This window comes from Saimiri boliviensis, chromosome 12 (assembly GCF_048565385.1).
Source record: "Saimiri boliviensis isolate mSaiBol1 chromosome 12, mSaiBol1.pri, whole genome shotgun sequence".
NCBI lineage: Eukaryota > Metazoa > Chordata > Mammalia > Primates > Cebidae > Saimiri > Saimiri boliviensis.
In genome coordinates, this window is record NC_133460.1 from 53,461,084 (window position 1) to 53,488,366 (window position 27,283).

At 35.5% G+C, this 27,283-nt stretch overlaps 1 protein-coding gene across 7 annotated transcripts in view; it reads left to right on the forward strand.

Moving 5' to 3' along the window:
* The window catches only part of ADK (adenosine kinase), a 582,906-nt gene that overhangs the window by 144,419 nt on the left and 411,204 nt on the right, over positions 1-27,283 (forward strand). For all 7 annotated transcript variants that reach the window (XM_074382424.1, XM_003939783.4, XM_074382425.1 and 4 more), the window contains one exon: positions 25,911-25,989. In XM_074382424.1, the coding sequence (XP_074238525.1) occupies positions 25,911-25,989 (79 nt within the window). The remainder of the gene's footprint in view (positions 1-25,910; positions 25,990-27,283) is intronic.

A 27,283-nucleotide genomic window follows, 5' to 3' on the forward strand; every position in this document is an offset into this window, starting at 1 on the left:
TACACACAAATATATTTTTTATACTTTTATGTTTAAAGAAGCCACAGATTACAAATTACATTAACAACAATATAAAAAGAATGAAACATGAGTGGAGTTTATTCCAAGCTGAAAGAGTTGTTCAAAATTAGTATATCTATTAACATAATTTATTATGCTTTTCAGCAGGTTTCTGTTGTTCACTCAGTGACTCCAGACCCACTAGTGCTGATGAACTTCTACCTTGTTACTGAACTACACCTTCTGCAATGAGGTCTGACTCTTTTTTTTTTTTTTTTTTTTTCCCCGAGACGGAGTTTTTGCTCTTGTTACCCAGGCTGGAGTGCAATGGCGCGATCTCGGCTCACCGCAACCTCCGCCTCCTGGGTTCAGGCAATTCTCCTGCCTCAGCCTCCTGAGTAGCTGGGATTACAGGCACGCGCCACCATGCCCAGCTGATTTTTTGTATTTTTTTTTTTTAGTAGAGATGGGGTTTCACCATGTTGACCAGGCTGGTCTCGATCTCTTGACCTCGTGATCCACCCGCCTCGGCCTCCCAAAGTGCTGGGATTACAGGCTTGAGCCACCGCGCCCGGCGAGGTCTGACTCTTTAAAAGTTTTTTCCATCATTGCATACTCTTTAATCTGCCCCAGGGTACTATATGGAGCTTTCTTATATCTTATAGTTACTCCTTTATTAGAGTTAAAAAAATTCTTTATGTTAAACTTCTGCTGTTTACCTTACTGTGCGATTTATATCTTTTGATTGAACACAGACTAATGTACCATATTAGTAGGTTTTTGGAGAAATTTTCTTAGATGCTAGAAGAGTGTTTGCCAAAATTCATCGATTCTTTTATTAACTTTTTATGAATTAAAGTGTAACACACATAGAAAAGTATACAAATCATAAATGTACAGCTGAAAGAATTACTGCAAAGTAAACATACTTGCTTAACTACTTTTAGTTCTAGAAATAGCACTTGGCCAGCAGCCTAGAAGCACCCTTCACCCACCCCCTTTCTTTTCCAAAGGTATCTTCTGTCCTGACTTCTAACACCGGAGATTAGCTTTGCGATTTGAAACTTTAAATATATGAAATCATATAGTATGTACTTTTTGTCTCTGGCTTCGTTGGCTCATCATTATGAGATTTATCCACATTGTTGAACATAGAAGTGCTTTTGTTCATTTTCTTTTCCATGTCCTATTCCATTATATGAATCTATCTCAGTTCATTTTTATATTCTACTGCTGATGATGAATATTTGAGTTGTTACTAGTTTGGCCATATTAAAATAATGTTGGCATGTGAACATTCTTGTGTGTGCCTTTTGGTGCTCATGTGCACATCTTTCCTTTCCTTTCCTCTTTCCTTTCCTTTCCCCTTCACTTTCCTTTCCCCTTCCTCCTTCTCCCTTTCCTTTCCCCTTTCTCCTTTCCCCTCCTTTCCTTCCCCTTCCCCTTCCCCTTCTCCTTTCCCTTCTCCTTCCCCTTCCCCTTCCCCTTCTGTCCTGTCTTGTGTCATCTTGTCTTTTTTGGGATGGAGTCTGGCTCTTGTGGCCCAGGCTGTAGTCCAATGGCATGAATGATCTCAGCTCGTTGCAACCTCTGCCGCCTTCCAGGTTCAGTGATTCTCCTATCTCAGCCTCCCGAGTAGTTGGGATTACAGGCACATGCCACCACACCCATGCCACCAGATATATTTTGGTAGAAATGGGGCTTCACCATGTTGGCCAGGTTGGTCTTGAAGTCCTGACCTCAGGTAATCTGCCCATCTCGGCCTCCCAAAGTGCTGAAATGACAGGCATGAATCATCATGCCTGGCCCAAAGTGTTATCTTTATAACAGCAGAACTGGGAGTTCCAGTTTTTCTACTGTTATTTTCCATCTTAACTGTTAGTTATACTGGTAAGTGAGCGGTGATATATCATTGTAGTTTTAATTGTATTTCCTTGACCATGACCACTGATAAAGTTAAGCTTTTAAAAATTTATAAGGCTGGGCATAGTGGATCATACTCATAATCCCAGCACTTTGGGAGGCTGAGGCAGGTGTATCACTTGAGATCAGGAATTTGAGACCAGCCTGGCCAACATAGTAAAACCCCATCTGTACCAAAAATATAAAAAATTATCTAGGTGTGGTGACATGCACTGGTAATCCCAGCTGCTCTGGAGGCTGAGGCAGGAAAATTGCTTGAACCTGGGAGGAGGAGGTTGCAGTGAGCCGAGATCTTGCCACTGCACTCCAGCCTGGGTGACAGAGCGAGACTCCTTCTCAAAAAAAAAAAAAAAAAAAAAAATTAAATGTTGGCTGTTGGCCAATTAGATATACTTCTTTGTGAATTGCATGTTTAAATTTTTTACCCAGTTTTCTATTGGGTGTTTAAGAATTTTCTATTTTATTTTAAAGTTCTATTGATTGATTGATTGATTGACAGGGTCTTGCTCTGTTGCCCAGGCTGCAGTGCAGTGGCGTCATCTCAGCTCACTGTAGTCTCCACCTCTCAGCTTTAAGTGATTCTCCCACCTCATCCTCCCAAGCAGCTGGGACTACAGGCATTTGCCATCATGCCCAGCTGATTTTTGTATTTTTTTGATAGAGCTGGGATTTCATCGTTTGGCCAGGCTGGTCTCAAACTCTTGACCTCAGGTGATCTGTCTGCCTCAGCCTCCCAAAGTGCTGGGATTGCAGGATTACAGGATTATAGGTGTGAACCACCATGCCTGGCCTATTTTTTTTTTTTTTTTTTTTTTTTTTAACACGGGGTCTCCTTCTGTAGCCAGGCTGGAGTGCAGTGGCATGATCTTGGCTTGCTGCACTCTCCATCTTCCAGGTTCAAGCCATTCTCCTGCCTCAGCCTCCTGAGTACTCCTGACTTCAGGTGATCTGCCCAACTTGGCCCCCCAAAGTGTTGGGATTATGGGTATGAGCCACCATGTCCTGCCAAATTCATTAAAAATGATTAAACAGGCCAGGCGAGGTGGCTCAGACCTGTAATCCCAGCACTTTGGGAGGCGGAGGCAGACAGATCATAAGGTCAAGAAATTGAGACCATCCTGGCCAACATGGTGAAAACCTGTCATTCCTAAAAATGCAAAAATTAGCTATGTGTGGTGGCACATGCCTGTAATTCCAGCTACTTGGAGGCTGAGGTGGGCGAATTGCTTGAACTTGGGAGCTGGAGGTTGCAGTGAGCCAGATTGTATTATTGCACTCTGGCCTGGGTGACAGGAGGGAGACTTAATCTCAAAAAAAAAAAAAAAAAAAAAAATTTTTTTTAAATGAAAAATCTCTATACTCAGGGCTATAACATTTTTTTGGTTGGCATATGCCTTTTTGGACTTGCTGTTTTCTTTAAATGGTGTTTTTGATGAAACAGTGTTCTTCCTTTTAATATGGACCCTCTGGACCCTCTTTTTGGTGTTTTTTTAAATTTTACTTTTCAGAAGATTTTGTCTGTGATTGATTTACTTCTATTGGTTTTATTTCTTAAATGGTTGGGGGAATTCACTGGTGCTGCCATCTAAACCTAGAGTTTTCTTTGTAAGAATGTTTCATTACAAAAAATAGTTAAGGGGCTTTTTAGATTGTTTTTACTTCTTAAATCAGCTTCGGTAAAATTTGTTTTTCTAAATATTTGTACATTGTGTCTAAATGTTAAAATGCCTTAACATAACCTTTTTCCTATAGTATTTTTCTGTGATTTTTAAATACGTATATGACCTACAGAGATGTATCCTTTTTCGTTTCTGCTAATGATTATTTGTGCCTTCTTTGTAAGAGTTCATCAATTTTATTAGTGTTTTCAAAGAACTAACTTTGGCTTTGTTGTTTCTCTGAAGATCATGTGTGTTTTCTATTTCTACATATTCTGCTCCTTTTTCTACTATCTTTGGGTTTCATTTGCAGTTTTTTCCTTAGCCTAACCCTACAGTTTAAAAAAATATATTTTTGAGATGGATACAAGACCGAATAAAAACTTTTTTATGCATGGCAAGAAGCTTGCATAAAGTCAGAAGACAAATTGCGAACTTGTAAAAAAAATTATTTAATACCAATTACATCAAAGTCCAAGGCCTACTTCGTGAATATGTAGTGAGTTTCTAAAAGTCAATAAGAAGGCTAAAATTATGTATTAAAAATGAGCTATGTTTGTGAACAGATGATGCATAGAAAAGTTAACGTTAATAGCAGTAAAACATGAAAAGATGTTCATCCTCTCATATGAGGAATTCATAATAAACCTGCTATTACATTGGCAAGTATTTTAAAAGTCATTAATAAGTAGTATTGGCAAAGTTATAGAGAATAGGCACTTTCATAAGCTATTGTAAGGATATAAATTGCTACAACCTCTTTGAAGGACAAGTTTATATTACTTATCAAAATTTTGAGTATCCATAAACCGTATGTATGTATAAAGATGTTTATTTCTGTATTACCTATAAAAGCCAAAAAACTAGATATAACCTAAATGTTTATTCTAGAGATTAGGTTGTAGCTACCCGGTGGAAAACTCTGTAGCCACTAAAAGGCGATAGACCCTTGCTACTCGTGTTGTTTGTAGAAATACACATTTTATTAAATGAGTCTGTGGGTATATTTTGTATGTGCATAGTAAATTTCTAAAGTGCATAACTTTGTGTATTGCACAAGGTAAAAGTTAAGTGTTTGTTGTATTATATTTATGGAATTGGATTGACAACATCTGGTATTTATTCAATATCACTTTTGGTTATGTTTTGTTTTCTCACTTATATTGTAAACTCAAAGAAAATGGAAGATATGGACTGTGTTTTATGCTTCATGATTTTCTCCACACTGCATAGCATAGTACATTGAGTGTGAAACAGACTTGGTTTTTAAAAAACAGTTTAAGAACATGTTTAATACTAATTATTTGCTTTACAGTTTCAGAACCTGTTCACATTATCTTTGATGAGCTGTATTGTAGCTCTCTTTAGGAGATAGTTATAATAATCATTAATTTATTCACATTACTGAAGGATGAACTGAGCCCAAGTGAATAAGTGAGTCATTTAAAGTAGGGGTTGGCAAACTATGAACTGTGGGCTAAATTTGTCCTACCTCTTGTTTTTTATGGCCTGGAAGTTAAGAAAGTTTTTTTTTTTTTTTTTTAATATGTTTTAATGTTTGGAGGAAGAAAGCATATTTTAGGACACATGGATGTTATATGAGATTCAAATTTTAGTGTTCATAATTAAAGTTTATTAGAAGACATTGATGCATATTCCTTTATGTATTGTCTGTGGCTGCCTTCCCACCATTATGGCAGAATTGAGTCGTTGCAACAGAGATTGGATTTGGCATTTTCATTGCTTCACACTGCTGCTTGGCATATTACATATCTCAGTAATGCAGTTATAATTCAACAGTGTTTCGAGTGCCATATGTATTGCTGTGCTATAACACTTTATTTTATTTTATTTTTTTTATTGCTAGGCCATACCTATCATGTCAAAACAAGAAAAGTAGAAAATCTCATGGTTTTAAAGCGCAGTGGACCAGGGATTATTTTATCAAATTAGATGGTAAAGCATTAGGTTTATTATGCCCTACTAAAGGAATAAAATATATGTCACCATTGCCAGACTAAGCACTTACTAAGTATTCCAAATTCATAGGAACACAATTCTCATAAAAATTCAAAAATTTAAAACAAAACAGCAGAATTTTTCATGTACTCACTCTTTCTCTTACTTACTCATTCTCACACTGAAAAAGAGGCTGCCCTTAATGTAAGATTTTGAGTGGCTCATTTGTTAGCAAAGCAAGGGGAGCTATTTACTAATTGTAAGTTAATTAAGCTGTTTCATTGTAGCAGCCAAAGAATATTTTCAGAAAAAATACATTTTTAAAAACATCATTACCCATTTGGTGACAATAGTTGCTTTAAGAATTGAGGACATTAGGCTAGTTGCAGTGGATCACACCTGTAACCCCAGCACTTTGGGAGGCCGAAGTAAGAGGATCACTTGAGCCCAGGATTTCAAGACCAGTTGGGGCAGCATAGTGAAACCCTATCTTTACAAAAATAAAAATGAAAAAAAAGTATTGAGGACTTCAGGCCAGGTGTGGTGGCTTATGCCTCTAATCTTAGTGCTTTGAAAGGTGAAGGTGGGAGGATCCACTTGAGCCCAGGAGTTTAAGTTCAGCCTGGACAAGCTGGCAAGATCCCACCTCTACCAAAAAAAAAAAAAAAAAAAAAAAAAAATTGAGGACATCAGCCAGGCAGATGATGCGCACCTGTAGTCTTAGCTTTTTGGGAAGCTGAAGTGGGAGGATCCACTTGCTCCCAGGAATTTGAGTTCAGCTTGGGCAGCATAACAAGATCCCATGTCTAAAATAAATAGAAAAAAATGAATTGATGACATTGGGTGCAACATCAGTAGTCCATTAAAGAAGACTGGTTTTACTTGGCTTTGATGAGCCAACAGATGTTACTGACACTGATCAGTTGTTTATTCAATGAGCCAATATTGAGTTTGAAGTGACTGAAAAATTAGCTTTCATGAAGAGTCTGTGAAACATCTGCAGACATGAATATTTTCAAAGAATTTGAGAAAACACTAATTCAGCATAATCTGACATAGAATCCATTAAGATGTGTTGCTACTGATAGTGGTAAAAATATATGTGGAGGCCAGGCACAGTGGCTCATGCCTGTAATCCCAGCACTTTGGGAGGCTGAGGCCAGCAGATCACTTGAGGTCAGGAGTTTGAGACCAACCTGGCCAACATGGTGAAACCCTGTATCTACTTAAAAAAAAAAAAGAAAAAAAAAAAGCAAGGCTTGATGGTGTGTGCCTGTAATCCCAGCTATTTAGGAGGCTAAGGCAGGAGAATCACTTGAACTCAGGAGGTGGAGGATGCAGTGAGCTGAGATCACGCAACTGCACTCCAGCCTGGGCAACACAGCGAGACTCTGTCTCAGAATAAAATAAAAACAAATTTCTGCTCCATATGGGGCAGAAAAAAAGGTTAATTTGGGAAAGCCACAAAGTTTGTGAAAATATAAGGTTGTAAAGCCTATGGCTATTCATTGTATTTTTTATTAGCAGCTATTTTGTGAACAATATTTGAATCTATCATTATTTGAATATCATTTATTATTGAACCAGTATTATCAAGAGTGAACTTCATTTGCTGTATGAAGAGATAGTTCTGTAAGTTTTTATCAGAAATTTAAGCTGGATATTTGACTTGCCTGACCACCCATCAGTTTGATTACTGTAATTTTTTGAGTTCATGATCAAGATTCAAATTTTTCTAAACAAGGAGAAGCTCTTTGAACTACTGTTATTGTACATGAAATGGATTTGAAAAGTAGCTTTTACTGAAGACTTTATATTGTTTCTTTTCTTTCTTTTTATTTTTAATAGAAACAGGCTCTTGCTATGTTCTTCAAGTTGGTCTTGAACTCCTGGCCTCAATTGATCCTCCCAAAGTATTGGGATTATATGTGTGAGCCATTGTGCCTGGCTACTACATTGTTTCTTAATGATACTGATATTGTTTATAATACTTTTTTTTTTTTTTTTTTTGAGACAGAGTCTCACTCTGTTGTTACATAGGCTGGAGTGCAGTAGTGCTATCTTGGCTCACTGCAACTTCCAACTCCCTGGTTCAAGCAGTTCTCCTACCTCAGCCTCCCAAGTAGCTGGGACTACAGCCTCATGCCACCATGCCCAGTTAAGCTTTTTGTATTTTTAGTAGAGACACGGTTTCATCATGTTGGCTAAGCTCAACTCCTGACGTCAAGCAAATCCACTTACCTTGGTTTCCCACAGTACTGGGATTACAGGTGTGAGCCACTGTGCCAGCCTTGAAATGGTTTCTTAATTTTGAGACATACCAGTGCTTATACGTAAAACTTACACTATGGTAAAATTATTTGACAGCAGCTAATATAGTTTGAATGACAAGTAATGTCAAACTGCCTTATATAAAATGTCCCATTCTGTCAAAAGTTAAAACAAGAAGCGATACTTCTATTTCCACACACATTTGTAGCAGATGTTTCTGGGCTCAAACTATAGTTTTAGCAACATTGATATAAGGGCAAAGATAACTTCTTTATTTCAAAATCCATCTAACGCAATTGAGGAGCTTCTACCTTATGTTGCATTAGAAGTGATTAATCTGCAATCTACATGCTAAAGGGGAAATATCAAGAAAAAGCTCTGATAGAATTCTATAAATGCTTTCTAAGTGATAAATATGCTTAATTCAAATTATATGGTAGTGGATTTATATCAGTATTTGGGAGCATCTATCTGTATGTGAAGACATTTTCAAAGTTGAAATACGTGAAATTATTATAGATTAGTGTTAACAGATGAATATTTGCAATCAGTTTTGATAGATAGCAGTAACTTTAAACACCAGTTAAATGAACTGTTATTTCTCCTAAAAGAATTACATTCTTCTCATTACTAATCCTGAGTAACAAAATTTTTTTTGTTATTAATATTCCTAAATTTGTCAGTAAAAGTTTTTTGTTTATAAGTACCTAAATAATATCCTTGTTTTTTTTCTCATTACCCATAGAGCCCAAACTATTTACTATCTGGCCTTTTACAAAAACAGCTTTCTGACCCCCATCTTCTTCTAAAAGAATAATAGATGTCTAATTAGAAACCAGTTGGGCATTGGGTTGACTATCCTTTATTAGCATTTTAGAGTTCTTGTGTTTAGAAAAATACTAAAAATACTAAAATTTAGAAAAGTTTATTGTCTTGATAATGTCATTTAAATAAGTGTTACAAAAGAGATTCACCTGCAATTAAATATCAGTAGAATATATCCTACTGATATCTGCAGAATACTTTAGGAGAGGGTATCCTGTAACACTTTTCTCCTGAATTAACTGAATGACTTTGGAATTCAGGGCTTTGCATTTTTACCATTTTTGTTTGCTTGTTCGTTCATTCTCTCTCTCTCTCTCTCTCTCTCTCTCTTTCTTTCTTTCTTTTTGAGATAGAATCTCACCCTGTCACCTAGGCTGGAGTGCAGTGGCACGATTTTGGCTCCCCCCAACCTCTGCCTCCGGGGTTCAAACGATTCTTCCACCTCAGCCTCCTCAGCAGTTACAGGAATGACTACCATGCCTGGCTAATCCTTTATATTTTAGTAGAGATGAGTTTCACCATGTTGCCTGGGCTGGTCTTGAACTACGGAGAACAGGCAGTCCGCCCACCTTGGCTTCCCAAAGTGCTAGGATTACAAGTATGAGACATGGTGCCCCGCCTGTTTTTGCTTTTAAATGCATGGTTGATGGTTTTCTCAGAGTGCTTTACTTTTGAAATCCAATTTGTACTGTAAATAATTTACATTCCAGGCTGGGCATAGTGGCTCATACCTTAATCTCAGCACTTTGGGAGGCTGAGGCAGGTGGATCACTTGAATCCAGGAATTCAAAACCAGCCTGAGCAGTATGGCAAAACCTCATCTCTAACAAAAATAAATATTTTTAAATTAGCTGGTTGTAATGGTGCATGCCTATGGTCCCAGCTACTCCAGACACTGAGGTGGGTGGTTGGCTTGAGCCTGGGAGGCAGAGGTTGTAGTGAGCCCACATTGTGCTACTGCACTCCAGCCTCCATTACAGAGGAATGGAGGAAAACGAATTTATATTCCACATTTTACTGAGTCTGGTGTGGGTTTTTGTTAAAAACAAAACAAAATACCAGGAATAATTTCTTCAAATTAATAAGTGTGACAGGCAGTTTTATTTTAAATTCTGTGAGAATATGAGTTTAAGGATCTCATGTACCATGCCTTGATATCATTGTATATTTTGGCAAATGATGTTATGAAACATACTTTTGAATTTAGTATTAACTTTATGCATAATAAAGATGCATCTTCAGTTTTTTGTTTATCTTATGAGAATTTACAGCTGGGGACATCTTTTACAAAAGTATAATTATAATCTGTTCAGAAGACATGAAACACAATAATGAGATAATCACCTGTGTATTTTTCGGTTAGCACCCAGTATTTTTTAGTTAGCAGTTACAGAAGAATTATTGAAACTTATCTTATAGTTGTTAATAGCTCAGTAAAAACATATTTTTGTGATTATTTTAAAATTGAACACTAGTCTGTATTTTTAAAGTTTCCTTTTATGGAGTATTTTGTCTGTTGGCACTTTGCATCTGGATTATAGTTCCCCCATTTAAGGAAAAAAAAAAGCCTGTTTATGTTCAATGGTATTAAAAACACACTTTGAGTTTTAGAGCAGATTTATCATCTACCCTTCAGGCTATTCTTTAATATGGAGCTCTTAAAAATGAATATCTTAAGATATTCCCCAAATGTTTTAAACTTTAGCAAACTTGTGGTTTTCTTTATTGGAGTCTTTGTTTGTAGCATTTGGAAGCTGAAAGAAAATATCTCTAGTATCTAAACACTTTTCATATTGGTTTTACTGTTTTGTTTGCTAGAAAGGCACGCATAAGATAAAGCTTGTACACTGATAACTTTTCAAAGTCCTTGCTTTTAAAAGGTAATACCAAGCCATGCGCACCTGTAATCCTAGCACTTTGGGAGACCAACTCAGGTGGATCGTCTGAGGTCAGGAGTTTGAGACCGGTCTGGCCAATATAGTGAAACCCCATCTCTACTAAAAATACAAAAAATTAACTGGATGTGGTGGTAGGCATCTGTAATCCCAGCTAGTAGGGAGATTGAGGCAGGAGAATTGCTTGAACCTGGGAGGTGGAGATTGCAGTGAGCCAAGATTGCACCACTACCCTCCAGCCTGGGCAACAAGAGCAAAACTCTGTCTCAAAAAAATAAAAACAAAACAAAACAAGGGAATGTTAACATGAGTATTGTATTAACAATAATGTAAAAGTATTATTGTGGGCTGGGCACAATGGCTCATGTCTGTAGTCCCAGCACTTTGGGAGGCCAAGGCAGGCGGATCACAAAGTCAAGAGATCGAGACCATCCTGGCCAACATGGTGAAACCTCATATCTACTAAAAACACCAAAATTAGCTGGGCATGGTGGCACGTGCCTGTAATCCCAGCTGCTTGCGAGGCTGAGGCAGGAGAATTGCTTGAACCCAGGATGCAGAGGTTGTAGTAAGCTGAGATCGCACCACTGCACTCCAGCCTGGTGACAGAGCGAGACTCTGTCTCAATAATAAATAATAATAAAAATAATACTTTGTGTTGTATCTGCTTTTGAATTTACATTGTTATGTGATTTGTATTTGGTTTGGATAGCTGTACCATTTAGTTAATTGTTTAGTGGGTTATTGAATAGATTCTGTTCTTCATTACTTAGTACAGTGGGGATTGAGAAGGCTTTGTATCAAGTGCCTTCTAAGTAGTGGGAAGTTTGAATTAAAAATATTAAAGATTCAATATTAGGATTAATAAATGTTAAGGTGTTATTTACTTCTTTTGTTTTTAGGTGGTAGCTCAGTTGAAAATCTTCTGCAAAATCAGTAACTAAGTTATTTTCCCACAATTATAATCATAGTTGATAGCATTTATTGAGTGCTTACTATGTTCAGGGTAAATGAAATGAAAGAGTGGAATAGTGCACTTCTCTCTCTCTCTCTCTCTCTCTCTCTCTCTCTCTCTCTAAGGGAAGTAAGTATGAGCACCTTATTTCATCTCACTTGTTTAAAATTTTGATTTTCTTTTTTCTTGCTGAGTAACATCATATCTGTGTTAATAAAAATTTATGTCTTAGAGTGAAATTTCTCTAAAAAGCAGGAGGTAACAGGCATATAAGCACAAACCAAATCCATGTTGAACAATTTAAAAAATATTCAAGGGAAATCTATTTTTGTTAAAATTTGCATAGGTTGGTAGTGTACATGTTCTTCAAAATCCAAGAAGAATAGCTGCAGCCATTCTTATTTAATCCTTTCATAGTTTGTCTGTTCAACCATTCATTTATCAATTTTTTTTCTGTATACTCATCTATCAGGACTATGCTTAAATATTGTGGAACACAAAAAGAAAATAGTCTTTAATGCTATGATTTACAAATGAGGAACCCTAATCTCAGAGAACTTAAATTATAGTTGTCCCTTGGTATTCATGGGGGATTGGTTTCAGAAACTTCCTCAGATACCAAAATCCAAGGATATTCAAGTCCCTGATATAAAATTCTGTAGTATTTGTTTACAACATATGCATATCCTCCCATATACTTTAAATCATTTCTAGATTACTTATAATACCTAATATAATGTAAATGCTATGTAAGTAATTGTTATACTCTAGTACTTAGGGAATAATGTCAAGAAAAAACACTCTTTATGTTTCCAGATATTTTCAGTCTATGGTTGGTTGAATCCATGGATGCAGAACTTACAGAATGGAGGCCCAGCCATACTTGCCCCATGTCATACAATTAGATTAATATGGAATTAAAGCCAGATCTGTCTGACACCAGAGCCTTTGCTTCTAACCATTGAGGAATGTTGCGTACCCTGATGACTCTACTCTAGGAAATCATATATTGATAACAAGTTGGTCTTATATGTCTGTAACGAAGAATTTGACCATGTTGGACCTATCCCCTTTCCTTCTTCTTTCCCTCCTTCCTCTGCTCCTTTCTTCCTCCCTTACTCTAGTGGCATTCCCTGATCCCTTAGCTCTTTTCTTCTATTGGGTGGCTGTTTCCATTCTTCTTTGCTGGTACCGTCTCCACTTAAAGGTTGATATTCCCCTCGGTTCCACTCTGTGTTTTCTTCTCTTGTATATGAGTGTGAATTTTGTGTTTGTTTATCTTCTGTGGAGTTTCTGAGCTTGAATCTGTTAAGAGTATGTCTTTAATCAAATTTGGAAATTTTTAAGCCATTTTTTTTCTTTCTTTCCTTTTCTTTTTTAGAAGCAGGGTCTTGCTCTGTAGCTCAGGCTGCAGTGCAGTGGCACAATCTTAGTTCACTGCAGCCTCAAATTCCTGGACTGAAGTGATCCTCCTGCCTCAGTCTCCTGAGTAGCTGGGACTACAGGCATGTATCACTATGCCTGGCTATTTTAATTTTGTTGTAGAAGTTGGGTCTTACTATGTTGCTCAGGCTGATTTCAAATTCGTGGGTTCAAGCAGTCTTCCTGTTATGGCATCCCAAAGTGCTGAAATTACAGTTGTGAGCCACCATGCCTGGTCAAGTCATTTTTTTTTTTCAAATTTGTTTTCTGCGCTACATTTTTTTTTTGTCTGTTACTCATGCACAAGTTTAGATCTTTTAGAATTGTCCTGTAGGTCCCTGAGTCTTTTTTTATTTATTTTTTTAAAAAAATCCTTTTCTGTCCTGCAGATTGGAAAATTTTTATTGATATATCTTTAAGTTTATTGATTTTTTTTTTTTTTTTTTTTGAGAGGAGTCTCACTCTTATTGCCCAGGCTGGAGTGCAGTGGTGCAGTCTCAGCTCATTGCAAGCTCTGCCTCCCGGGTTCAAGTGATTCACCTGCCTCAGCCTCCCAAGTAGCTGGGATTACAGGCACCTGCTACCATGCCTGGCTAATTTTTTGTATTTTTAGTAGAGATGGGGTTGCACTATGTTGGTCAGGCCAGTCTCTAACTCCTGACCTCAGGCGATCCACCGGCCTCTGCCTCCCAAACTGCTGGGATTACAGATGTGAGCCACCGTGCAAGGCCAGTATACTGATTCTTAACAGTCTTCTTCATTTTACTATTAAGCTCATCTAGTGAGTTTTAGATTTTTAGTTACTGAATTTTTAAGTTCTAACATTTTTATCTTCTTTATCTTCTGTTTCTTTGTTGAGTCTTTTCACTTTTTCTAGATGTTTGAAGAGTCCTAGTAGTTTGTGGTTCCCTAGAACTCACTGCTTTGGCAATCCAGCAGAGAACTGGGGCTTTATATTCCCAGCTCTGCACATACTTCCTGTGACTGTAACCCTGTCTAGGTCTAAGTAGTAGACAGATACAGAAAGAGTAGTCTAATTTTAAACCTATTCAATGAGTTATTAATTCACAAATCAAATTATTCACTTCTAGACATTAATTTTATTCATTGTAAAAATAATTTCAGTTCTCCGATGAAATTCTTTATCCATTCATCTAATTTATACATTCCTTCCCTTTGTTTCTGTGAAAATATTAATCGTAATTATTTTGAAGTGCCTTTCCTTATTTTCAGTGTCTGAAAATCTTTTGTATCATTTTTTTCTCTTTTTTCTTTCTTGTTTTTTAGTCAAATTATTTTATGTCTTGTTATAACTTTGTTTATTATTTACCAGCACTTCATATAAGAATTGTATATTCTTCAGATTGTATCTTTTACCAGAGTGTTCACTCTTTTCTGTATGAGGCTGATATGGAGTAAGGGGAGAGCTTATTACCTTAATAAAAATCAAGGATTAAGTTAGGTCGAAGTTGATTTTCAGTTTTGATAGTTCAGTCTAGCCTGTTTGCTTTTATTCCTAGAGCCTGAACTTCCAGGACTTTTTTTTTTTTTGAGACAGAGTCTTGCTCTGTCGCCCAGGCCAGAGTGCAGTGGTACAATCACTGCAACCTCTGCCTCCTGGGTTCAGGCAATTCTCCTGCCTCAGCCTCCCGAGTAGCTGGGACTACAGGTGTTGTGCCACCACACCTGGCTAATTTTTTGTATTTTTAGTAGAGATGGGGGTTCACCATGTTAGCCAGGATGGTCTCGATCCCCTGACCTTGTGATCCGCCTGCCTCAGCCTCCCAAAGTACTGGGATTATAGGCCTGAGCCACCTTGCCCAGCCCCTCTAGGACTTTTAATTAAGACCAGTGGTCTCAGTTAATTCTGAACAGTCCACCAGATTGAGGAAACCAAACTGATCTCAGGTTTCCAGCTTAATTCAGAGGTTTCTAGCTTATTGTCTTTCTGCTTTCAAAATTTGGCAATTATGTCAAAGGGGAAAATGATCTTTTGTTTTAGGTTTTCAGTTTCCAATGTTGTTACTTTAGCCTTATGTAATAGCTAAAATCCCTACTGATTTCTCCTATTGCCCCTTTCCTTACCATTATCTTCTGCTAAGCACAAAGTGTGAATTTTCAAGTTCCACATGTAACCAGTATAAGTATATGGTTCCCCCCAAGTCTCAGTGGAAATGTGCCACAGATCCTTAGTTTTTATTCTCCACTCCTTCTAGGGCTTTCATTTCTTGCCTGTTATTTTTTAGTTCCTCTTTTCTTGTCTTGTCTTTTATAAGCACTGCTAGACTCAGAGAACTTTCTGCTTTTGGGAGTATCTTAGTTAACTTCTTTAACTTAGCATTCAGTTTCAGAATTCAGCAAATGTGTTTTGGGACAAACTAGCTGTGTGTATTAGGTTTGGGAGATGTCAAATTTTGTTTCTCTGTCTTCATGGTTCTGACTGCAAATGTTGGCAGGTAGAACAAAAAGCTGCCAGTTCTGGCCTGCCCCTGTGAACGGGTCTCACATCTCTGGAAATTTATCCACTCTGTCCTTGTTCCTTCATAGCTCTTTGGTACTGTTAACAATATCACTTATGATTTATATGGCCTTCCTAGGTGTCATCAGTAGGAATGTTGGCTGTGATGCTGTATATGCTACTCAGAATTGGAAGTTCCATATGTTATGTTTTGATAAGAGATTTTAGATGTTTGAGTATTTCTGGTGAATGATACTTTTTAAAGTTTGGTAGGGAGAAATGATTAGCTAGTTATTGCTTAACTACTCTCTCTCCATATCTAATACATATGTTTTTGGAATATTTCTATGATCAGAGAAACTCAGGCCCATTACAACCATGGACTTTCTGGTAGAAATAACAGCTGAAAGCCAACCAGTAAGGGAGGTGGGGCGTATAATTTGTGTTTTGGAACTACCTGCCTTTGAACATGTGGGTGATGCTCTAGGCTTATCATGAGATTTCCCATCTAATTTTGAGAACCCCTGTCCTGTATTTTTCTTTTTCGTACATATGACTTTTTCTTTTATGATTTAAAACTAAATGTCAACCAGTTACTATTTAATGAAAATCATAAGTTGGTTTAGTAAAGTTTTGTTGTGTTCCTACAGTGGGTAGAAACCTAATACACATATCATGCATCTAAATTTAGGAATAATTCATTTTATTTTAATCATCTATACTTATATGCAAAATGCTTTTCAGCAGTATATTTGGTTATCTCAGGTGCAACAATATTCACTTCAGAGTTATAAATGCAAATAATTAAACCTGTAAACGTATTAGAATTGAACAAGGGCTGAGTTAAGCAATACATGCTTAAAATTGCTTTCTTATCAAAGAAAATAAAATTAGAGGTTCAAGAAATATCTTTAAATTACAATTCTTATAAACTAATAGCTTAACCTTAGTTTTCAATGACTGTTACTTTTTTCCATCTTTTAAAAATATGCTTAAATATAAACACACGTGGAAAATGTTCTTTTGGCTTTTATCAAACTGACATTTGAGTTTTTTAAAACCTCACCAAACATTTGTGGTAAAAGATTTCAAAGCTTTGAATTTTACAATTTGCCTATGGATTTTTCCCCCTCTATTATTATATTAGCATTTGATCTTAGTAAGTATAACCTGTTTAGAATTATTTGCATTTTTTATTTATTATTTGTTTAGATGAGAAGTTTAAGGAAGAACTTCATCAGAAATTCTACTTGGCAGTCATGAATGCTTTCTTAAGGAAGTTAAATTTTTGGAATTTCACTGTAAGGATTTTAATTATATGTTCTATCCTTCATACATCAATCTATGAAATGTTAAAAAAATGTTCATGTTGTTTCTATGCTGTGCTGATATTAACACAACATCAGATCTTCTTTCTTCTTCTGATAATATGCTGAGCACACACTCTCACATGTTCGCTCTTCCTCTCTCTCTCTCTCCACCCCCCTTCCTCCCTCTCTCCCTCTTTCCCTTTCTCCCTCCCTTCCCCTTGAGTTTGAAATAACATAGTGGCTTTAGTTTCTGTGAAAATGGAAAGCAATTGCCCTTAGATAGAACTAGAAATTGTAAAGTGTTGGTTTTGTAAACATTTCCTGTTCATAATTCTTCTTGTGTCTTATTTATAAGTACTTATATAGGATTAAGTGATGTGATGTTAAAGGGTATAATCATGAAGTCTTTTATTTCTTCATGTCAGATAAGGAGAAAAATGACACATTAAAAAAGCGTTATTTGTGTTTTAAACTTTCTTCTCTCCCTTTTGTATTTCTTATTGTTCTCTTTACTTTTTCTTTTGTTTTTGTTTTTGTTTTTTTTTTCTGGCTTTTGAGGATACATTTTCTAGATGCATCCTAAATATAACTGACAACAGTTACCTTTTATTTAAAAGTAGTTTAGTTTCCAACCACAGGTATTTAATTCTACATATTTCTATTTTCATTCTGTGTTGATTTTCCTTTTTTTTTTTTTTTTTTTTTTTTGTGTCAGAGTCTCGTTCTGTTGCCCAGGTTGGAGTGTAGTGGCACAATCTCAGCTCACTGCAACCTTCGCCTCCTGGGTTCAGGTGATTCTCCTGCCTCAGCCTCCTGAGTAGCTGGGATTACAGGTGCCCACCACTACACCCAGCTAATTTTTGTATTTTTTTTTTTTTTTTTTTTAAGTAGAGATGGGGTTTCACCATGTTGGCCGGGCTGATCTCGAACTCCTGACCTTTAGGTGATCCACCCAACTTGGCCTCCCAAAGTGCTGGGATTACAGGTGTGAGCCACCTCACCTGGCCTGATTTTCCAGTTTTTAGGCTGCCATTTGTACCATCAAAAGCCATTTAAACTGGACTTAGAGGATAGTGAATCTAAATTTTCTCATCTTTCCCAAAACAACAGATATAATTAAAGTCACAAATAAGCTATACCTTCAGAATTGCTAGGAGACAGAACATAGTAAGAATTCAAATTTCTTATAAGCAGAGTTATAAACATCATATTCCAACATTCATTCTGCTGCTTTCAGTGTGTACATCTGGAGAGCAGAGGTAGTGGGGAGGTTTAAGAGACTGAAAAAATGAGAAGAGGAGTATGTGAAATGTAAATCAGTAACAAACACCATCACTGCTGAAAAGTAAAACTCAACAGAGGTCCTAGACCTGTGTTTTAGACAGGCGGGAGGATCAGGTAGGCCTTCTTCCCAGTGTACCATCCCCAGTCCACTTCAGTTAATGGCTTGTCCAGTAGAGGGAACTAAGCTCTGCCCTGGACCTCAGAGTGGGGAATCTCACTGTGGAAAAAGGGAGGTACATAATGGAAAGGGAGAAGACAGTGGTGTTGGGTTGCGTTGATGATAGGTACAGCCTACTCAAATTATTTGGAAAAACTAAATATCTATATATGTATAGAGAAAAGAATAAAACATGTATAAAATGTTAAAAATTGGTGAGTCTTGGTAAAATGTATACAGGTGTTGATTGTGTTATTCCTTCAGCCTTTCTACAGGGCTCAAACTGTACATTTAAAATAAAAAGTTTAAAAGGCAAGTCACCAAAACTCTTAAGCTTGTATCTTAGAAAATTAAGATAATGGTATTTATCTTATTTCTCTCAGGATTATTTTGAGCTTCCAGTGTATTAAAGCATGCCACTAGCATGCTTATGATCACCAGCACTATTGTTATTTTACTGGAAGTCAGTGTGTCAGTGCTATCTTTGTTTTAGTAGAATTTACATCTTTTTTTTTTTTTTTTTTTTTTTTTTTTTTTTTTTTTTGAGACAGGATCTCGCTCCTTGCCCAGGCTGGAGTGCAGTGGTGCAATCTCAGTTCAGTGCAACCTCTGCCTCCTGGGTTCAAGTGATTCTCCTGTCTCAGCCTCCTGAGTAGCTGGGATTACGGGCATGTACCACCATGCCTAGTTAATATTTTTGTATTTTTAGTAGAGATGGGGTCTCACCATGTCGGCCAGGCTGGTCTCTAGCTCCTGACCTCAAGTGATCTGCTGTCTTGGCCTACCAAAGTGCTGATGTTACAGTCATGAGCCACCACACCTGGCCAATGTTAAATTTTGTTATATTAGATTATTTTCATTTTATATCTTTTCTTGTATACATTACCAGTCTGAAGTGGTACAATAGCTCGAGAGGTTTAATACTAAACTAGAATCAAAAGACTAGTATTTATTCACAGCCTTGCCTTTCACATTATTCGTTTGTCTTTCAAACCTTCTCTCCTTCTTTTCACTATACTTTTCTTCTCAAAAGCAAAGCAGATATATAGATAGCTATCATATTAATTGTCCAGCAATTATCAGTTGTTCATGCAGTATTTCATCTTATATGAGTGTAGAAAGAAAACATCACTTAGAATTTAAATTTTCTGAACACTGTTAGAACAACTATTAAAAACTTCTTTAGAAGGATTTGGCATTGTTTTTGCTTTCCCCCCCCATAATGTTAGTCCTCAAGACATTCTAAATTACTTTCCGGTGACATTAATTTTTATTAAAAAGTATTCATTAATAAAGTTTTTTATTATAAAGTGAATATAAAAACATCAAATTGTAGAAAACATAAAAAAGAAAAGACTTATATAAAAAATGCCACATGCATGTTAATATATTTTCATTCTGGATATTTTCTATTAATTTTTATTTTTATTTTGATATGGAGTATTGCTCTGTCACCTAGGTTGGAGTGCATTGGCACGATCATGGCACTGCAGCCTTGAACTCTTGGCTCAAGCAATCCTCCCGAGTTGCTGGAACTACAGATGTGCACTGCCACACCTAGATTTAATTTTTGTCCAGGCTGGTGTCTAACTCCTGGGCTCAAGGAATCTACCTGCGTCAGCTTCTCTAAGTGCTAGGATTACAGCCGGGAGTGACTGCACCTAGTAGCCTCTTGTATTAGTCCGTTTTCATGCTTCTGATAAAGACATACCTGAGACTGAACAATTTACGAAAGAAAGGTGTTCAGCTGGACTCATAGTTACATGTGGCTGGGGAAGCCTCACAATCATGGCAGAAGGCAAGGAAGAGCAAGTCACATCTTACATGAATGGCAGCTGGCAAAGAGCTTGTGCAGCAGAACTCTTCTTTTTTAAACCATCAGGTCAGCTGGGCACGTAATCCCAGCACTTTGGAATGCTGAGGCAGGTGGATTACCCAAGCTCAGGAGTTTGAGACCAGCCAGGGCAACGTGGTGAAACCCCATCTCTACTGAAGTACAAGAAATTAATCAGGTCTAGTGGCACGTGCCTATAACTCCAGCTACTCGGGAGGCTGAGACAGGAGAATCACATGGACCCGGGAGGCTGAGGTTGCAGCGAGCTGAGATTGCGCCACTGTGCTCCAGCCTGGGCGACAGAGCAAGACTCTGTCTCATAAATAAATAAATAAATAAATAAATAAAACCATAAGATCTTGTGAAACTTATTCACTATAAGAACAACACAGGAAAGACTTGTCCTCATGATTTAATTACCTCCCACCAGGTCCCTCCCACAACATGTGAGAATTCAAGCAAAGATTTGGGTGGGGACACAGCCAAACTGTATCACCTCTATTAATTTTTAAAGACAAAATGATTATATTGAATAAATTTATTGATAATTTTGTTGAACGGTTAATATAAGGACATTCCATATTATATTTCAGCTTTCATAAACTATAAATGTTTACATCTTACATTTTTTATGCTTTCAACTTAATTTGCTTCTCTATTTTTAATGTTGTTTTTGTACATTTGTTTAATACCACATTAATATCTTTGTAAGCTAAATAATTGTAATATTATAAGGTTTATTACATTTCTTCCACTGATAATTACTATAATTTACCTAACCATTTCTTTGTTTTTTGGATGTTCATATTTTTAGTTTTACCTTATTATATATTATGGTAGTATGAACAGCTTTCGGCAATTCTCCCTCCCTCCCTCCCTCCCTCCTTCCCTCCTTTCTTCTCTTCCTCTTTTCCTTCCTCCCTTCCTCTCTGTCTTCCTTCCTCCCTCACTTCCTCCTTCCTTCCTTTCATTTCTTTCTTCTTTTTTTTGTTTGTTTTTGAGACAGGGTCTTACTCTGTCACCCAGGCTGGAGTGCAATGGCTTGATCTCAGCTCACTGCAACCTCTACCTTCCATGCTCAAGCAATTCTCCTGTCTCAGCCTCCTGAGGTGCTGGGATTACAGGCATGTGCCACTATGCCTGGCTCATTTTTCTATTTTTGGCAGAGTTGGGGTTTTGCCATTTTGGCCAAATTGGTCTCAATCTCCTGGCCTCAAGTGATCTTCCCACCTGGGCCTCCCGAAATGCTGGGATACAGACATGAGCCACCATGCCTGGCCCAAAAGAGTTCTTTCACTAACACTTTATGATTATGTCAGCTTTTCATATCCCTACTAATTTATACATTCAACGTATTTAATGTGAAGAAATGTTTGTATGTGTTTGACTACTAGTAAGAGAGGTTGGTTACTTTTCAACATTTATCATTGTTTCTTATCTGAAAATATTTTTATTTCTCTTTTGAATGAACACTTTTTGATAAAAATACCCCATTTCATATTAAACGTTTCTTCTCCTTTTCTTTTTGTTATACTTAAAGTTTTTGTTAGGTTTTTTTATAGAGAAAAGCTTCAAATTTTTAATATAATTACATTTATTCTTTGTGTTTGCTTCTATCAACTTGAAAGTCTTATCCAGAAATTTGATAAGTGCTGAATTCAGTTTCCCTCTAGCATTTTATTTAAATAACATTTTCTCTTTTAACATCATTTTTCAAACATTATAGGTTCTGTGTCCTTTATTAATTTGGGCTTGGGAAATAGGATTGTCGTAGAAAAATGGATCAGGTACTGTCCTTTCAGTTCTGTCAAACTTTTGATTGATGTGTTTATATGCCCACCCTACTCAAAGAATGTCAACCTAAGTAAGAAGGAATGAATAAATTACCAAAATTCCCCATACTTTATTTTTTATGGAAAAAGTCATGTAAAGAAAATATGTAGAAGTTTCCCATAAAATGTAATGATATGATAAACTTTCATCTTAAACAACTTTTAGTCTTGCCGCAGTACAATTAGTTCACTAAAGATAAATGTTTCTTGATTTGTTACTTGGCTGCTTAGGAGTTCCTTTTCCTTCTTATGATTTTCTTCTGTCCTATATTTCTTTTCTAACACCATCCAACTGGTTTTCCAAACTATCAACCTCAGAATTATCATCCCTCTTCTACTTCTTATACTTCTTTATCATATCCTGTATCTTCAACTTCAGAATGATTACTTAGTTTGGTCTCATCTCTCTATCCTCTCTATCATATGAGCTATTCTAAAGGCAGGTGGTCTGCTTCTCTTTACTCTGTCTTCCAGTGTTATCATCATTTTTCAAAAGTCTGCTTTTCACGCTGTTGCTAAACAGATTTTAATAATTTCTAGTAGCCTTCAGAATAATGTGTACACTTATTAGCTTGATAGTTACCTTTTCTTTGTCAGTTTTTACTACTTTGATTTTGACCTGCATTTTAGTCTATGTTTAACTGGTTTTTCTGAATATGTCATGTTTATTGTTTTTCCCTCAACCCTGAATATTTTTTTCTCCCTTAACTGTCAAATTTCAATTCAGATGTTAAACTTTCCCTGGCTCTTTCATTCAGAATCACTTCCTTCTCTGCGCTTGCTTTTTATTCAGCTTTGTTCTATATATAGTTCTTTTAAAATAATTGTATGGAAAATTGCTATGTTCTTTTATTATAAAATGAAGTTGATTTTTCATTACAAAACAGTTTATATGCTTATTGCACAATCTAAACAGATATATAAAAGAGCCATAATTGCTCCTAATTTGGTGATAACTACTGTTAATACCTTGGTTGTATTCTTGCAGCTTACTTTCAGTAGACATGTATATTGGATAATTTTGTTTACACAAAAAGGGATTATATTGTGCATAAAATTTGTAAATTAACATTTCTCTATTGAAATAACATGGAAAATACCTATCGATAGACATAAATATATTTTAAATCTTTAACATTTAAAAATCTTTAACACTTTAGTAGAAGCAACACACACACATAGTAAAACTAAATCAAGGTGGAAAATTAAACACTTATTTGAAGATTTCTAGTTTTGGGAAATTGACTTATTCTGCTATTCGTTAGGATTTCTCAGGGCAAAATTCAGAACAAGACTAAGTTTGTCCGTTTCCACTACTATTATTTATTCTCTGTTCATAATATTGTAGAGATTGTATTCTCTGTACTAACACAAGAAAGGGTAGGAAAAAATTGTTGTTACTCACAAATAACAATTATGTTTATTTAAAACATAGATAAATCATTGGAGTTAATTAGATATTAGAAACTTGGCTAGAAAAATTGATTCAAAGACTGTTTCTAAATGTCAGCCACAAATAAAAATTAAGTTTAAACAATGTAATAGTAGTAAAACATAGGAAGTATGAAGTAGTGATCATAATAAAAGATGTACAGACTTTGTGGCAAACATTGTGAAACTTTGAGAGGTACTATAATCATGGAGTCGATAATTTAATATTGGAAATATATCACTTTTCCCAGCATAGATATAGGGAATTAGTGTAATCACTGTTAAAATCCTAACAAGTTAGTTTTTGGAGTTTGACAACTAGTTGTAAATTTTTATGGACTTGAAAGAACCAAGAATAGCCAAAGCATTCATGAAGAACAATGGGATAAGGGCACTTGCAGAGTGTGTGTGTGTGTGTGTGTTTGTGTGTGTGTATTATATATGAGATATGTATAAGATAATGGGGTTTCTAAGTCAGTCATTGTTTTTTTTCTTAACCTGGGTAATGGTTACACAGATGTTCACTTTTTAAAATTTGTACATTTATTTTACCCTAAAAAATTTATAAAAAACAAAAGTAAATTATAAACACCAGTTTAAAATAATTCTTTCATATCGACTCTATATAGATGTAAATATTGTTAACGGTTAATGTTTTTAGGGGCCTGGCTCCATGGTTCATACCTGTAATCCTGGCACTTTGGGAGGCTGAGGTGGGAGGATTGCTTGAGCTCAGGGGTTTGAGACCCAGCCTGGGCAACATGGTGAAACGTGTCTCTACAAAAACAAAAAATACCAAAAAAAAATTAGCCAGGTGCCACATACTTGTACTCCCAGCTATTTGGGGGACTGAGGCAGGAGGATCACTTGAGCTCAGGAGGTGGAGGCTACACTGAGCTATGTTTGTGGGTAATGAAGATTCTGTCTTCAAAAAATTTCAAAACAAAGCAAAATAAATAAATAAATAAATAAATAGAAAAAAGTTAATGTTTTTAGCTTACCTTTAAAATCTAAATAATAAAGTTATGCTTATTTTTTGAATTAACAAATTTATACGATGTCTGTGAACTCTATTTTGGAAGATGAAGAATGTAGTGCATTCTTTTTATTCTTGCTTATGTTTGCTGTAGTTTGATTTTTTTATAGATTCACTTTATGACTTCAACAATATATTTAAAACATGTTTAAAGCTTGATTTTTAACATTTGAGATATTTATGGAGTTTTCTCCTTGAAAGGGAGAATTTTGCATGCAGTAATGTATGACGGGCACTTTTAACTTCTTTATGGTTTCCTTTTTCAAAGTTGTACACCACTCTCCTTTTCTTTTAACTTATTTCATCTGTTTTCTGCTTTTTTGGGGGGAGAGGTTGGCATATCTCCTTAGTAATTTTTTTCCACATAGGATAAAGGATTATTAAATATCACTTTGCCTTATTAACCTGATAGTTTGAGTGAATATCGAATTCTAGTTTCAAATATTTTCCCCCTTCTCAGCATAGAATACAGTACTCCATTATTTTTTTAGCATCCCATATTCTTTGAAAAGTTTAGTATTAGTCTGATTTTTATTCCTTTTAAGGTAATTATTATTTCTCACTTTGTATGCCTTTAGGGTTTCATGTTAATATGAGAGATTAAATAAGATGTGTCCAAGTATAGGTCCTAGTCCCTAATCCCTTGTAAAACTGCTTGATGTTTGGAAATATCTGAAGATATTTATGTTTCACTTTTTTTTCTCCCTAACATTTCTTTCTTACCCTTCATAATCTCTATTTTCTGTTTCTGTATTTCCTGTTAGATAGATTTTTGGATCACCTAGTCAATTCTCTGCACCTTTTAATTTTTATTTCATATTTTTAATCTCTTATATTTTCTATCTACTTTTTTGGCATTTTTTAAAAATTTCAACTTTTCTATTTTTATCTTAGTTTTTACCCAGGCACATTTTGATTACTCAGATAATCCATCCAACTATTGATTTTTCATAAAATTTTAAATTATTAAGTTAGTGTATAGAAACTGTGTCATTCTCTAGCTGCATCTTTTCATATAATTAGATAGGTCTGTTTGTGGCATCTTTCTTTCCTTGCTTTACAGGCAGTGCTGTTATACTTTCGTTTATTTTTTATATCTAAAACATATTTTTTTGACCTTTAGTAAGACATGCAAGAGGAAATGAACATATACTTCATTATCTCTTTTGAAATGTAAGGTCTTATAATTTTTATGCTTCTTGAACTGATTCCAAGGGTAACATTAAGTGAAATTTTGTTTAGTTTCTATAGAAAATCTCTTAGTTGTCTGGAATGAGGAGAAATAGACACTGATTTCTGTATGTTTGTAGTAACCAGTAATTTTGAGACTGGGATTCTGATTTTAACTTAACCAGTTTGCCACATGTGACCTCCATTTGGCAATCTATTATTATTATTTTTACTTTCTGTTTAGTTTAATGGCTAATTGTGGACAGTCTGTCTATTTTAAATTCTTACAGTTGTACACTTATGGAAAACATTTCTTAAATGTGAAAATTTTGTATTTTTGTTATATGGTATTTTAATTCATTTATTCAACATACTTAAATAATTTAAAATTTTTCACTATTTGTGTTTTAATGCTCTTATTATCAGGAAATTTACATTGTGGCAACTCACAGAAGGTAGCTTACTTTTTTCTACTATGATTTCCTTATAGGTTTGATGAACTTGTGAAAAAATTCAAAGTTGAATATCATGCTGGTGGCTCTACCCAGAATTCAATTAAAGTGGCTCAGGTTGGTTAATTATTTTAAAAGTTAAAAGGATTCAAAATGATTCTAGACCTGTGTCTATTTTGCAAAATTGTTTCTGTTTGTATAGTGTTGCTGTAGAATAGTTTTGTTCATTTTGAATTGGAATTTTAGTATTTATTGCACATCTAATTAAAAGTTATTTTAATTGTTTTTTTTTTTGGTTATTGGTAAGCTTGAACTTTTAATATGTTTATTGTTCATTTGCATTTTTACTTAAATTACTTGTTTCCTGTCACTATCATTTTATAATTTTTCGTATTTTATGGATTTGTCAATTCTTCATATTTTATAGGCAGTATTCTTTTTATTTTATAAGTTGTAAGTATTTATTCCTTGTTATGTGTACACTAACGTACGTGCCTTAGTTCTTAATGTAGCTTTCAAAGTCTTTAACATAATTAAACTTTATGGCTTATTCGTTTCCTTCATGTCCTTCTTAGAAAGGACATTTCTGCCACAAGACAGTACAAATTGCTCTGTATTATGTATAGATATCTGTATACATAAATATACATACATAGATTCATACCTAAATATCTGTATATAGACATATGTTGGTAGATATGTATATGCATCTATATATCTATACTGGTGTATATCCTTTATGAATCCATATATCTGTCTCTATTCCCATATCTTCCAATGAGTAATTGAATAAACCCATTTAGACATACACTCTTTGAGTTAACAGCTTAACCTAATCTTGACAGAGTTTTAATCTTCCTTTTCCATATCTCTAGTTCTTAACTCTGCAGTTTGAAGCTAGCTCAGAATTCTGCTCATTGCAATCATATGTCAGTTCTAATACACTAGATTCCTTTTTTCTTTTTTATTGATTGATGTTTTCCCTTTGAATTCTAATTAACTTCAAGAACTGGAAAAGTGGAAAATTGACAAAATCTAGAATGATTTCTTTTCAAGTAACTCTTAGTTGATTTAGACATATAGTATGATTATTCCACATACTTCCAAGCTCAAATTGAATCATAGTTTAAAAATATTTTGTAAAAATGACTCTTTAAAGTGGTCATTAATATGAAGTGGCTTGAGTCTTTGTATTGTCAATTGATTTGTATTGTTTTTGGTAAAACATCCTGGTGGCCACTTTATGAGCTTCCAGAATAATAGAAAAAGTATGATTTACCGCTGGGCACGGTGGCTCATACCTTTCATCCCAGCACTTTGGGATGCTTAGGTGGGCAGATCAGTTGAGGTCAGGAGGTCGAGACTAGCCTGGCCAACATGGTGAAACCTGGTCTCTACTAAAAAAATACGA